The sequence below is a fragment of the Hippichthys cyanospilos genome, chromosome 8, assembly GCF_059441005.1.
Source record: "Hippichthys cyanospilos isolate Australia breed blue-spotted pipefish chromosome 8, RoL_Hcya_1.0, whole genome shotgun sequence".
Lineage (NCBI taxonomy): Eukaryota > Metazoa > Chordata > Actinopteri > Syngnathiformes > Syngnathidae > Hippichthys > Hippichthys cyanospilos.
This window is the reverse complement of record NC_142376.1, coordinates 3,564,157-3,579,743: the sequence shown is the minus strand read 5'-3', so window position 1 is coordinate 3,579,743 and position 15,587 is coordinate 3,564,157. Positions and strand designations below refer to the sequence as shown.

Here is a 15,587-nt window from a genome sequence, read left to right as displayed (position 1 = left end):
GACATGAGGGGATATTAAGCTTGTTTGTTGATGGTGGGATTGATCATATTAAGGTCATTGTTGATTCGCCGCTTCATGTTCAAACCTTATTTTCTTTTTTCTTGTTTGTGTGGTTTCAAAGCTTGCTGGGTATTAGGCAATAAAAATAAGTTAAATTCCTAATGAGCTAGTTTTTTATTTGTATTGGACTTCTTTAATTTGCCCGATTCATATTCTAATAGTACCTTGTGACGTCAAATAAAAGAATCCAAAGTTAGAGGTCAAAAAGATTTTGACTTCCGGCCCTTAAAGGTTTGGGTGCCACACCCACTTTTGGGATCCTGGCATTACACGCTAAATTTCGGACTGTATTTGGAGGTACTCATCTTTTTTGTTTTAAAGTAGGTATAGACCGCCTCAAGCCAATACTATATTGACAAAGTTTTGGCCCTCTGATGCCTGGAATGAAGAGTTTTAGATTATTTGCCCTGCGTTAATCTGTATTCAATTCTGTGAGTCTGTTTTTCCTTCCAGAAACACAAATAGACAGTTAAAACAATCGTTAACCAACCTGCCAATCGCAGGGCACACAGAGACAAACTACCATTCACGCTCCCAATCACGCCTCAGGATGATTTTGTCCAAATTTGTCTGAATTTTATCTGTCATATACACTCCAAGTACACTTCAAGTAAAACAAAGTATTGCTGAAGATGCATTTACTAAAAAAAAACGTCTTTAATTAGGGAATTAAAAAACTTTTATCTTAAAAAACTTCTATCTTGCATTTCCTGGCCAAGAGCCAATCAGTGAAAGAATACAAATTTGTTCTGCATTCCCAGAATGCTCTTATCAGCGAGAAATCTGAAACCAAGACTAAGAAAGGGAGCAACTACAAATAAATCACCGGTAAAATGAGCTGTGTTATAGCTGCAAATGACAAGTAGCGAATTGAACCAACCCAGTTTGTTCCCTCAACCAATCATATTTCTCCACTCCTTGATGGTTCTGTAGAGTGACGATTGTCACATTGACTGCAGGCCGTTTGTACTATAAAGATGCAGCAACATAGCAGATAGTGATGCAAGTCACTTGAATTATATTTCAGTACGCAAAAAGAGGCAGACGATGACAATGACCAATGAAAATTGCAATTTCAACATTTTTAATTTGCCGTTTTTTTTTTTTTTTTAACCATTCCCGTCATTCGGTCCGACGGGTGCCCACCTCTAGTAATTGTCCACATCAAATTCCTTGGCCATCCCACCGTTTTGCTTGGGTGTGCCTCATCACTAAACATTTCAATTATAATGGCGGTTAAAGATGTCATGCTAGCGCCGTAGCGAGCCAGAGTACAGCCTCCAGGAAATGAGTCGCGGAGAAAAAACACGCAGGAGGAAGATGAACGACACTCGACTCACCCTGCTGTTATTCACTCGCTTCCTTTATATGTCTCCATTCTGCTGATGCAACCACATCCTATCTGCTGACTAACTGACCCATATTCCCTCTTGTTTGTGTGTGTGCGTGGAGGTTTTTCCTCTGCATCTGCCTGCGCCCCCCCGCAAGACATCACCAACTCCCGCAGGCCTCAGCAGGAACCAATTAGGAGATTGCTCTTTAGAGGCGCATCGCTCATTGAACGTAAATTATAAGGAAAATGCCTCGTTTACTCACTCACACTGCTCACACTTGCGTTTTGTTTTTCCTCTTTTTCCTTAGGCTTTCCACTCAATATGTGGCATTTGGCTCTAGATGTTGCTACATTCATTTTTAATTAACCCTCCCGTTATGTCTGATTGCAAGGAACAGCAGTAATGTCCCCGGGTTACTTTGACCCCAGGCGTATTTAGTCACCCCGACTTGTCAAAAATGCATGAAATACAAATCCAATATTTTGTTTTTACCAGTGATTTATGTACATTTCTCAACTATAGCAATAATTTCTCTGGGTCAATATGACGCAATGTAAGAAAGGCAATACTTAATTTATACTCGTGTGTTACGTTTGTTTCTCTGGAATAGTAATAACATCCTGGGTCGATTTGACCTGGGTTGGTGTGCTTCTGAAGTGTTTTGGTGTGTGATTCCGTTGACGACCCCCCCCCCCCCCCCCCTCCACTCCACCCCCCACCCACACAAACACACACACGCGCAAACAGCAAAAATATTCGATATTCTTGGGTCATTTTGACCCAGGTTTTGCTTGATAATTTAAAAAAAAAAGTGACATTATTCAATAAAATGTTTAAAAATGTTATTTTAAATGCATATTTTTATTTTACATAAGCCAAGCAGAAGCATTGTATTGAAAAACTAAATTCATCATTTACTTTGACTTTCAAAGGGGTCGGTTTGACCCACAACACAACCGGTGGGTTAATCCCGAATGGTGTGCTATAGTAACTATTAAATAATAATAAATATGAGTTACCAGCAATCACATCATAAAAAAATGTTTTCACATTGACAAAATGATAAAAAAACAATCAGATAAAAAAAAAGAAATTCAAACGTTTTTTTAAACAAAAAATCAATTCATCAAAAAAATCATAATCCACAGATAAATCAATGAAGAAAATAACTGTTTGCAATCAAGTGTCCCACTTTTGTTGATGTTTTTACTCTTTCTTTGCAGAATTTTACAAAGCCAATAAATTGAGGATTGGACGACTTCGGATGTGACGCTGCAGAAGAGCGAGAGACTTTGCAAGCATGGCTCTGACGGACAAACACAAAGTGAAACGCCAGCGACTCGACAAAATTTGTGAAGGTAAATTGAACATTTTTACACTCTTCCTTAATTTCAAATTCAAATTTTAAATGTGCGCTTCCATATATAATTTCTCTAATCATAAATGATGGTATTATGCAGGGTATTTATTCCAATCGGACATCACTGATATATATATATATATATATATATATATATATATATATATATATATATATATATATATATATATATTAGGGCTGCACAAATCTGGTCAGTTTTATACCACTGCATACATTTTGATGATAACCTTGTCAATCCCGCAATCGTTTCATAGCGATACATATTGAAGTCAAGTAAATATTTTATTTACCTCGATTACAGTCAGAGTGTCGTACAAGTGTTCTGTCTGTTGTGCCTTTGATAAGATGCCAGGAAGAGTCGGGCGGCAGTAAGGGAAACGTGGCAAACACCTGTCGTGGGCATCACTTCCCTCCTCCTTCCTTATGTCCGCTCCATCTGTTTTCCCAGCATGCATTTTGGCACACCAGATCTTACCATTGCCTACCGTTACACTTGTGCAGAGCTAACGGGCTGGTTGAGCGTGTTTATTATTACAAAACTGAATGATACAGAAGGTTTCAATGTAGTTCAATCTGTGGCTGGGCAGTTATAGAATAGATTTGATCAGTTGTCATGTTAATAAGTGAAGATTTGAAAATGATTTTTGGGTAATGTTGCTGTTATTATGTCATACTGAAAGAAATATTGGAGTTCACTATAGGAGGCAGCAACCAGCAGAGGGCACAATTACTGTAGATCATCATAGAGTGCATGTGGACCATTTATTCAACTTGTGAATATAACCGTCCGTTTTAGAAGAATTTTGCAAGAGGAAAAAATATTTTTATAATTAAAAAAAATCATAAGGATTAAAAAAGGTGGATATTGTAAAATAGAGGTTGAATCGTATATCCTCAAAAGCAGAGAATAGGCGTCCGTAGAGGATGAGGCATTTCTGGGAGTGGGTGTATGGGTTATTAAAAAAAAACATACACACACACACACACAGACAGTTATTAAAATATAATCAATCATTTTTCTCAACGTTTATCTTCATACCAATTATGGACGATATGCGCCCTAGTCCTGACATCATTCTGTAGGCTACATCCCTCAAAGGCACAACTACTACAGAAAGTAATTACACTTCATTCAACCATTTGTTTTCTTTCCATTGGCTTTTACAATATCATTTGTTTCAGTGGTTCTCTCTCTCTCTTTTTTTTTTAATTATTCCCCCACTGTGAAATATTATTTTCAGCCAAGTATGCCTTTAACTGTCCAAAAGTGTTTTTTGGGGGGGAAAAAAGAGACTCAAAACAGTGATGTGCCATATGTGTCATCTGTGATTTATTAACCTTTGGAGCTATATTTTTAGTGATATCTTTAGACATTTATTCAATGGTCATTAGTAAAACCAGAGTGCTGTGCCATTGTTGTCTTTGGTTTGTTTATTTTTTTATTATATATTCTATACTATATCTCAAGGTGTATATTTTTTAGAAGATATTTGGTTTAATATCTGTTTTAGTAATCGGTAGTAATTAATTTGCTCTTAATTTGAAAAGAAAAACGCAAGCTTCTTGTCACATTATAAATCTTGCCATTTTTTTAAATAGATTAATTTGATTTCAGGTGACAGATAACGTTAAAAACAATACAAAATTATATTTTCCACTCGTTACTTTGCTTTTCGCCCTCATGAGCTTCTGTAGCTTTTCCTTGTGTACAATATATATATATATATATATATATATATATATATATATATATATATATATATATATATATATATATATATATATATTTATAGTCACCAGATTCAGTCAGCCATTTTCTTATATATCCTCTTTACTATAGAGATGCTCTCAAAGATAATTACTGTACCATAGGACTCGCATACAAGGCAAAATTGCACTTAATGTTTGTAAAGTGCGTATTGCAATCCATCTGACAGCATTATTTTCCGCAGTCAACACTAGTAACTGTAATCCCATTTCCATTTGATGACTCCTGCCCCTCACTGCTCGATAAGTCAAATGAGTATTTAACATTCGGAGCAGGCTTTTGTTTCGTGGCAGCGTAGGAGACACTTGTATTTATTTCTCCTGCAGCGCTGTATTCATTTTAAGTCAGCGGGTTGTTCTCGTTCCTTTCTGCGCAGCATGCCAAGGCCGAGGCTTCATGCTCAGCTCGAACAATAAGGAGATATTGAAGATTTTCTAACTGAAAGCAATGTTTTAAGATAAATTCTATTGATTAAATCGAGCGCTACTATTCATTGGCCGAAACAGAGTCCATGGACATACACACAACCTTGTCTGCTCAATTAAATCAGTGTAAGATCTTTATTTTTTTTTTTTAACTGATTCTTACTGATTCTTCTTCCCGCCACCATGTTTATATCAATCAATAAATAGGGTGAAAAAGGTGTCAGCTTTTAGCCCGCTTGAGGTAAGATTTAACATTCGTATGTAATCATTATTTTCAGAATAGTGATAAGAAAAGAATACATCATCCACAAAATCATAAGACAAGTATTGCAGTATCGTGGGCAAAAGCGCTTTACACGTTTCAAATGTAACGTTATTTTTTATTTATTTATTTTTTCAAAGCCAAAGGTTATTGGTGCTTTGGATTAGCGGCTAGAACACAGAAGCGCTCTGCCCCCTCACACTGCACTGCCTGTGTTTTAGTTTTGTTTGCAGATTATTGTGCGACTAAGCGCAATGGATGAACAATATACAATTTACAGCATGTTTAGAATATGCAAATGTGTGTTGTGACCTATAAACGAGCATTAATGCTCACGGAATATGAGTCTAGGCAGTCCTTATGTCATTTTGAGCAACCATTTGAACCCATTTCTTATGCATAGGGAAGCTCTAAATACCTCTTAGTAGGGCAGTGAACATGAGCTACAGAGACACTGAGGTTGATTCCGGACCGGACGGGCAGCAGTTGCGTGGTGGCTCTGCAGCTAGCATGAGGCCCTGGAGGATTAGTGTCCAATCAGAGTGGATTTGACATTTACTGACAGCGCATGGGACTTAGTGGAGGGAACCGTATTTCATTCAATAACACGGCGAGTGAGAGCCCTCCCTCTGCTAGGAAAACGGACGGCTAAAACCAGCGGGACATCATCACCGTCAGGTAGGTGACACTTCACAGGTGGGCGATGATGGGTCTCGGGGGGGGGGGTGGACTCTGGATCATTGTCCCCATGAATTGCCGTCGTCGTCGCTACGTACAGTCGTTTATGGTTTACGTGACGTCACTGCGAAGTGGAATTAAACAGGCTTTATTTGGTTGTAATCCCTGGTAGCAATCGGCGGGGCGAGTAAAATGTACCAAAGAAGGGAGAGATAAATCCTATTGGATTAGTACAAGCCCATCCCTACATCTAACCCAGCCTAGCCACTCCTTTTCTTTTTTTCTTTTTTTTTAAAATCGACATTTGGTGGCTCAATCATGCACCCTGTCTCAGCGTAGTCTTGCATAGGTTGTGTAGAGTGTTTGTGTGGTCCGTGTTGTGTTTATGTACGGTGTCCTCTTTCCAAGCCAGCATAACCGGAGATTAATTATTCAAGGACTATCAGCTGGAAGGGGAGCCACCTGATAGCACGGATATACATTATTACAACCGGATATCAGGTGCAACCGCAGAACTCTGCCTCGTCTTTTTTTTTCTTAACTACCTCTATTTGTTACACCTTTCGGTGCTACTACGGCTACAGAACAGCTACTAGTGGAATAATTTGCTTTTGTGTGACACTTCTTCTCAAATGCTTGTCACCAACAAACAGTTAAGTCTCGGTCGCTCCCACAGTTGGGACACTTTAGGGGGGAATGAGGGTCAGTGGGACAGAGCTGAGAGTGTCTACGAGCAGCAGGCAAGAGTAGCTGGCCGGCGGAGCTCGCTGTCATACGGAGAGGGGGGAGGAGGGTGGTACGAGCCTCCCGCGGGGGTGCGTCCTCCTGACCTGGATTTGAAGCGAGATCCGTATTCCTACCAAGACTACGGACAGGTATACCCAGGGTCTCTGAGGAAGGGTTCCGTGCCAGAGCTCAACCACTACGAACGAGCGGCCATGGCTCACAGAGGATCCATTCCACATCAAGATTACTACCCGCAAGATCCGGCTATGACTCCTCGTGCGCCCGAAGGCTTTTACCGGCCTGAGCACCAGGCTCCACCGCCTCACCCGCATCCGCTCAGTAGGTCAGGTTCTCATTTTGGCTTGGCACCAGCAGCTCGTGTTGGGTGGGATCAAGCTCACGGCGGCAGAGGAGGACCACAAGCCCCGCCGTCAAATTTACCTCCTCCTCCGACTACTCCAACTCACGACCTGAATCGAGCTTACAGGGAAACTAGTGTTACCAAGATGATACCCGACAGTCAGCGCAGACCGTCTCGGGATACGTCCCCTGCCCACTACGGCTTGGAACATGCATCTCCTCGGTATGCAAACGACCCTCCACCTCTGGCTAGTCAAGCTGTCTATACCGATGTTAATGGTCGCCCGTTGGACCCCCAACAGCAGGCTGCCACTTGCTTAGTGGTGGACCCTTCCAGTCAAGGTATAGTAATGAGGCAGGAGACAGCTTCGCCCTATACAATCCAGCAACAACAGCAATTACAGCAGCAGCAACTGCAGCAGCAGCAACTGCAGCAGCAGCAACTTCAACAGCAGCAACTTCAACAGCAGCAACTTCAACAGCAACAACTCCAGCAGCAACAAATACAGCAGCAACAACTGCAGCAGCAACAACTCCAGCAGCAACAGCTTCAGCAGGAGCAGCTGCAACAGCAACTGCAACAGTCCTTGCCCCCTCCCAACACCACACCCATCACCGACCCAAAACTTCCTATGGCAGCTCCACTTCCTCCTGCTTCACCCGCCCCTTTGCAGACCACCACAGTCGTCCCAATTGCCCCTGTTCAGGCAGCGCCAACTCCGGCCCCTCCAACTGCTCAACCTCCCCTCTCCCTTCCTGCCCCCGCACCTCCGGCGGCACCGACACCTTTACCCGTGGATCCCAAGAGGACAGCCGATCCAGAGTTTCTTGCCTTGTTGCGAAATGAAGGCATTTCCGAGAGCACCATCTCCTCGCTCATCCAGCAGGGATTCGACTCCACGAGCATGCTGGCCGTCATGGAGGACAATGACGTCCGCACAGTGGCACCCAACCTTGGGCAGGCGCGGGTACTTTCTCGTGTGGTCCACAACTGCAAGCGGCCCACCGAAGCACCCCCGGCTCCCTCTCAACCTCAGACACCCATGCGAGGGCGTTCTAATAGTTTTAGCCATCGCTCAGAGGTCTATCACCAACAGCAGCACCAACCTCTACATCCTCCACAGGCTTTGAACGTCGACCCTCACCTGATTCCCCCGCAGACACCCGGGGCCATGCACACCATCTCGCCAAGGATGGGGGAGGTAGTAGGCAGAAGGCCCAGTAGTGCCCCCTCCCAGCAACTCCTGGAAGCCTCTGGGGGTTACCCGGGCCAACCACCTCGTTCCCCGGGGCCGTATGTAGGTGCCATGATGCCCGTTCAGTCAAGACCTATGTCTGCATATTCATCGGGGATGGCCATGCAGGGGTTGCCCATGCAGGGTATGCAAATCATGTCACAACAGATGACTGGCTCAATGCCAGCTATAGCCGGTTCCATTCACCCCATGCCAGGCATGCCCCAGCAGATGCCTGTCTCCATGCCAGCTTTACCTCAACCGCAACAGCAGGTACCTAAAGCATATTCTACCAATTACACGGTACCCATGGAGCTAATGAAGAGGGACCGGAGCCTGTTGCCCTTGTCACCCATGCCTAGCCCACATCCCATTCCCCAGTTGGTACGTAAGGGTGGAGGACCAGCAGCTGACAATGCCCTGGTTCCTGTCGGAGGCCCCAGTCAAGGTCAAGGCACTGTGGTTGCTAACCAGAAGCTAAGTCGCCGCACTGGTCCACCAGTCATCGTATCCACTATGGCATCTCCAGACACAAGTAATTTGTTTTTTCTACTGTTTTTCAACTTAAGCTGTTATTTGTCTTGATTCTTTTCCCTCTCCCCAGTGGTTCTATTAAATATTTTTTTGCAGACAAGTACCTCCTAACCCAGCACGAATCATTTTAGATGTTGAGACTTAAAACAGAGTGCAGTGACATCTGTGTCTGATTTTATTCAACTTTGGAACCACATTTATAGAGGAATATTTTATTCAGCAACTGCAGTAGCTATATCATGTAACTCTGTCTTTTATTTCTGACTCGTCTGCTTGAAAATTGCCTTGCTAATGACAATGCGCAACCCTATAAATAAAAATAAAAAAATCCATGCAAAAATTTGCTAAGGAGTCACTGTAATATAATTTAGCTTAAGGTGTTTCATGTTCCAGTTAATTTGCTCTTAATTAGAAAAGAAAAGGAGACCGTTCCTGTTACAACATTTTAAAAAAAAGAAACATTAAATTAGATTTGCTGGTACTTGTAGGAATTGTTAAGGAAAAAAAAAAAGCTCATACTCCTTGTGCTTCTCATACCCAGAGGGGTACTGGTGCCCCCATTTGAGAATCACTGCCCTGGTCTATTTTTCTGCGTGTCTGGCTAATTTGGCAATAGGCACATTTGTCAGAATTTCATTTGCTTTGTAGAACCTTCTTCATTCACGTGTGCAGTATGTTGGGCAATATCTTTAATTCATTGCTACTTTGAGGCATTGGTTTGTTAATTTGCATTTGTTATGGTCCGCTATCGTTCGCCGCAGTCTCCTAGCAAGGATTTATTTCTCATTTCACTCTCATTAGTGTGTAACATTGTCAATAACTGAAGCAAACAGAGCAGTACAGACATTCTTTTTTTTTTTTTTTTTACAACCATAGTCTGTTCTAGCAATGAGGCCATTGCACAATGGCTGATCACTGTTAAATGCACAAGTCCCCCCCCAAGCTCATGCTGTTGTAAACATGCATGTCTTATTCCATTATGATAATGAGGGTGCTTCAGAGTAGCCGGGGAAAGGCATTAAGGCTACGGGCTAAACAACCTACCTACAGTCGTGCGGCCCAGTGCACATTGACATGCATCCGATATAGTAATATTGGGTGTGTCTAGTTCTCGCTCTTATCGATCAAATTTAATATTAACATCAGCGTTTGCATATTTGGGCGGCAACATCAGAGCGTCTTTTCATCCTGAATGATAACGACTTGGTCTCGCAGCACCACTGCGCCGATAAAATCAAATTACAGCGCTGATGGCCGATGTGTGACTGTGTCATTTTCTCTCTGCACGCCATAGTGACAAGACAGAGGGGAGCTTTAATCCTTTTAGATCCTTCGTTTCCACTGTTGCACTAATCCACAAATACTGTCATTCTGTCCTCTTCTGTCAGACTCTGTACACAGCCAGCAGGCTGACACTGAGGCACTGCAAGCCATTTCTTAATTAAGCAGATTTTATTGTCTTTGTGATTATGAAGTGTAAAAGAGAGAGGGTATTAAGAGACCCTTTGGGCCTCTTTTTCAATGAAATGCTGGTGTCATTCGCACAGAATGTCACATGCATACTTTCGAATTAGCGCTGTTTGGGAGATGTATTTTGTTTGCTCTTTTGTGTTAGTGGGTTTATGGAAGAGTTGTTCTACGTTAGCGTTGTTGTTTTTGGAGCCATTTGCATTCTGTTAAAGTCTTGTTTAGTTGGTGATTGTATGATTATTATTATTTTTTTTTTTTAACCTTTATTTAACCAGGAAATGATCCATTGAGATTTACATCTCTTTTGCAAGGATGTCTTGGAGAAGAATTACCAAAAGCAGACATAAACACCGAGATCAGAATTCAGCAAACGTTCCGCAGATCATGAAAGAAAAAAGTAATTATGAGAGAAATAATAATTGTATTAAAATGAATAACAATAGCAGTAATGACCGCAGCAATAACAGCTGCAATAATTGCGGTCCAGCTATATTATTATCATCATAGACTTGTTTTGTCTCGTCTAGGGTTATTTTTACACAATCAGTAGAACCTCTAAGGTTTAACAAACAATTTTTTCCCCAGAAGGAATGTTGCAATACATTATATACTATAAAGAAATGCATACAGGTCAATAGGAGGGGACCACTTGATGAAAATGCAAATTTTGCAGGGGAACAAGAAATGAATGAAAAACCAAGAAGCAATGTCAATGACAATGAAGAGTTGTGTTCCTTTTTCATTTTGTACAAAATGGACAGTTTTGAAGTGAGAAATACAGAAAACTAAATATTTATCTACAAAAGTTTTTTCTTTTCTTTTCATTTTTCTCAAAATGGGGACTCCCAAAAACAAAAACAAAACAAAACGAGATTTAGACTTTGGGTTTTCACCACATTGTTTCTCTTTGTACAATGAAAAAAAAAACCACACCAAAAACTGTCTTATTTAATTTTTTTCGGACATTTATGCTATTTAATGTATGAAAATATATTTAAAATTGTTATTAATTCCTAAAGGCACTGTATAATTTTGCTATTAGGGCAGGATTTGAAAATGTTTTAAGTAACCTTTGAACATTTTAGCAAACAAAAATAAATGTGACATCTCTCTCTTTTTTTTTTTTTATTCTTAATTGCGATTCAAGCGTTAAATAAGAACCTTTTTACTCAATAATGAAATCCAAACAGCATCTCTGTAAAACTGATAAGCCACCCAGAACATGATGCTATGTGGAATGCCCTTGAGCAAGACTCCGCCTCCAATATGACTAACCAGCACTTGCTTCCCATCCCCCACGCGGCCATATTTGGCACAGTAGGATTTCCACTTCTTTACTTCCACCCCGCCGAGGTGCGCCGGTTTCCGTCGGGCTCGGCGCTCCGATGCCGACGCAGGTCAGTCCCGCTCTGCGTGACACACTAGCCGTGATTTCCCGTAGCGTGACCATAGGGGGGAGGGCCTGCGCATATTAGTTTTGGAGATGGCAGATTATGTATTAACGGCAGAGCGGGTCAAAGCTGCGGGCAGTTGTTGGGCTGAGTGAGGGATTAGGCAACTGAGGGAAGGGAGGAGGGGGCGGGGACAGGAATTGTCCTGCTACAGGCTGATGATTGACACTCGTAGGCAAGGGGAGGAGAGGAGGTGTTGACAGCTGTCACTCAACCTTGGACTAGCGACGCAAAGGGCGCGTTATTAGACTTTGTGCAAACCTTGGCCTGAATCTGGCTTGACAGTCATTTTGTTTTGTGTTTGTTCTACGCCTATTTGTCACACGCATACAGGGATAAATATTTACTTCCGTTTGACCTGGGAGGATGCTCGAATCTGGATTACATTTGCATGTTTTCAGCTCAGGGCCGCTGGTCTAGCTAGGACGAAATTTTAATCATGGCACACACGGAGGCAAAATACAAAGGACTTTTTTTTCTCACAAAAGACTTAGAGGGATTACATGTATTGTAATTTACTTTATTTTTTACATATAACTTTCTTTGGTAAACCCGAATTTAAATCACCTGATTTTGACGATTGGCTCACACAGAGTCCCGATTCGATAATCGGCCAGTGTATTACGAACAGAAAAAAATATTACAGTATCCAAACTCTCTTTCTAAATTTTCAAAAATCTTTTTTTATCGTTTAAAAAAAATGTACAAAACCTTTTATATGTGTAGTGTGTGTGTGTGTGTGTATATATATATATATATATATATATATATATATATATATATATATATTTGTGTGTGTATGTGTGTGTGAACTATAGAAATACACTTTACACTAGATATACATTATATTTAAAATTAACAACAGAATCAGTTTGAATTCCCGCTGGCATTCCACATAAATGACTCCTTCGCGCTTCAAGGTCAATTTGGGAATAAAACTATTGGAATCACGACTGAACTAATTTTGACTAACTATGCCATGCAAGTAATGAATGTACTGCTGGATCGTTAAATTTGAGTCCAATCATCTCAAATGGGCAATCTGCTTTTTAAAATAGAGGCCACAATAAACATGTTTGAATGATCCCTTCTGTGTTAGTTTTTGGTGGAACTTTCAGAGCATTGTTAGCAGAAGACGTGTGAAAGCAAAAGCGGCTCCTCCCCTTTGGCTCTCTACAGCCTGATGTTTGTGAGTGTGTGTGTGTGTGTGTGTGTGTGTGTGTGTGTACTGGCAAGTGGCGCAGAGGTCCTTTCCCCCACCCAGAGGTCCTTTCCCCCACCAGCTGTTCCCCTTGATATCAGGCAGGATCATTTCCTCTTTTCCCTAATGAAAGGATAAAGTGCGCTAGGATTGCATCCATGCATCGCTCCACTTCTCCTTTTCACTCTCGCTGCTCGTCTTTTCGTAAAACTGATCCCGGGCCATCTTTGTTCGTCATCAAATTATTGCACTCTGTGTGTGTGTGTGCGGTGGGCAGCGGAGGAAGGGGTAATGAAAGAAATATGTCTCCAAACAAACGTCATCCCCAACTAGGCACTTTTCATTCATTACTGCGTTTTTTTTGCTTGACTGTCTGCTGTAAGATGAGGACACCTCAAGCTAAAAAGACCTCAAAATGGAGAAACATATGTTACATATGATACAGTTTCAGCAAGTATTGTCTAAAACATATTTTGATGTTTGAGCAATCTATCTTTAACCCCTAGTTGTCAGTGGAAATACGGTCAAACTTTGCTATCAAATAAATTTCATTTGCAAGCATTGAGGAATGAAAACATGGTGCCGTTTTGAACTTCTTCTTCTTATGGCAATCTATAGTCATTTTTAGCGTTCTAGTGTTTTTTATTTAATGCGTTTTGTTTAGATGTTTCCCGATCAATGGCCCAAATCGGGTGGCAAGTTTCAGCAAAGTTAGCGGATTTTATTCTCTCGTCAGAATTCCTTCTCCTGTATTGCTCTCATCGCAAAGAGATTTTGTTTTGCTAAACACTAAAAATGATTCAAACAAATTGCTATGACGTTTTTTCGTACTTGGTCCAAAAAATCAGATTCTGATGCCCTAGAAATCGTGGCCAAATCGACCCTAAAAAAGACTTGATAGTGATTTTGGGCTTATTTTTTTGAGTTATCGAATTCCTTCTTCCTCTATGGACTTTCGTGACAGTCTTAAAACACTTCATCTAAATTTTTTTTAACGTTGTTTAAAATCCGAAAATCATTATCAGTTGTCGCCAAAAATCATGCGCGCTCTCATGCCCACTTCAACCTCTGAAAAAATTTAGGGGTGTTCTGATACAATCTTTTCACTTTCAATAAAATACAAATATCAATCCGATATGATATCATCAGGGATGCGTCATGATACAGTTTTTGGTTACAGAAAGCTGTTTTCTGGACTGATATTGGATAAAAACATCATAATATCATATCACACCCCTAAAAATATCATATCACACCCCTAAAAAAATACAACAATCGCACTAATATTTTCATATTTGTCGTATCACATTCCCGTATTGACTATTGCTCACTTGCTTACTCACATCCTTTTTGCGGCAATGTGGCGCGCTAAGCTGACGGAGAAAAACTCAAGTGATGGTGTCATACAGACAAGGAATGAATAAGTGAACGAGAATTTATCTGCTGACATCGCCCCCCTCTCATTCCCAACCCCCGTCAACTTGAACATCTGTCATCTTCTTGCAGCTGTGCGATCTTTTTTCCCCCCGCCGCTCACGTCTTCTCCACTCCTCGCACAGAACGGTGTTTGTTTTTTTGTCGTTGGATGAGAAGGGGGCAGATGCGATGATGGATTTTTCGGGGGTGGGATTATACAGTTGACCTTTCTCTCCGTCCGTTCTTCTCTTGTCATGAATGAGGTCTTGTTTGTCTTTTAACTATGACTCGGCTTGCACTTTGTAACCAAAGATCCACAACGAAACATCTTAAACCCTCACGTTGCGCTTTATTTGAATTAGTCCTTGTTGTTTAAAAAGGTGTTTCTAACATTTAAAGTGGTTCTAAACCATTATCTTCATAAAAGCCCCAAATTTGACAGCGATTGAATAGGATCTCATTACTGTGTTTAATTTATGTGATGAGTAACGTCAATGTACCAGTGTTTTCAATTCCCTGTTAATTTACTGAATGACTTCAGCGCTGTAACCTGGAGGTCTAACTTATTAACCTTGATTAGATAAATCCAATTAGGATGTCAATCACAGTAGCGTAGTAGTGGTAGTAACCACATTAATCTGTCACTCGGTAATCCCGATTTATGGAGTCCTTAAAACCGAAGGATTTAAAGGCGCTTGTGCTCATGCGCCTTACCTGCACAGGCACGTGTGTTTACATCTTTCGGTAAACACGGTGAAGACGTACATTTGTCTTCACCGTGTTTACCGAAAGATGTAGGCGGGAAAACAGCGAGCATTGCCGTGATCATGAACGTCAACACGGATGGTGCGCACACAAGATCGACGCACAGAATTGTGTTGAACTGCACAACTGATTTGTTTGATCGTTTGTTGGTCAAAAAAAATGAATTTGTCACAAGATTTGGTTGAAATTAGAATTGCTCTGTTTGAAATTCAAAATACTCTGTTTTTGGTCCCATTATGAAACTTTTACGAGCAATAAAGGAAGTTATTAATTACCATTGTCTAAAACAAAACGTTCGCTTCTGGTTATGGCCTTCCTGTGTGGAGTTTGCTTGTTCTCCCCTTGCCCATATGGGCTTTCGCTGGGTGCTTTGTTTTCCTCGCACAATGCCCAAAACATTCATGGTACGCATATCAGACACTCAAAATTTCTCTTATGTGTGTGAATGGTCGTTCGTTTCTGCCCTACGATTGGCTGGCAACCAGTTCAAGGTGTCCCCCATCTACTGCCCAGAGATGGGT

At 41.2% G+C, this 15,587-nt stretch overlaps 1 protein-coding gene across 4 annotated transcripts in view; it reads left to right on the top strand.

Moving 5' to 3' along the window:
- ctbp2a (C-terminal binding protein 2a) overlaps positions 1 to 15,587 on the top strand; it is a 48,748-nt gene that overhangs the window by 13,343 nt on the left and 19,818 nt on the right. For 2 of the 4 annotated variants that reach the window (XM_088420753.1, XM_088420755.1), the window contains exon 2: positions 2,618 to 2,752. In XM_088420753.1, the coding sequence (XP_088276879.1) occupies positions 2,695 to 2,752 (58 nt within the window). In that variant the 5' untranslated portion in view covers positions 2,618 to 2,694. Of the gene's footprint in view, positions 1 to 2,617; positions 2,753 to 6,210; positions 8,765 to 15,587 lie in introns of those variants that run through there. The other 2 variants (XM_088420752.1, XM_088420751.1) reach the window with 2 other exon arrangements.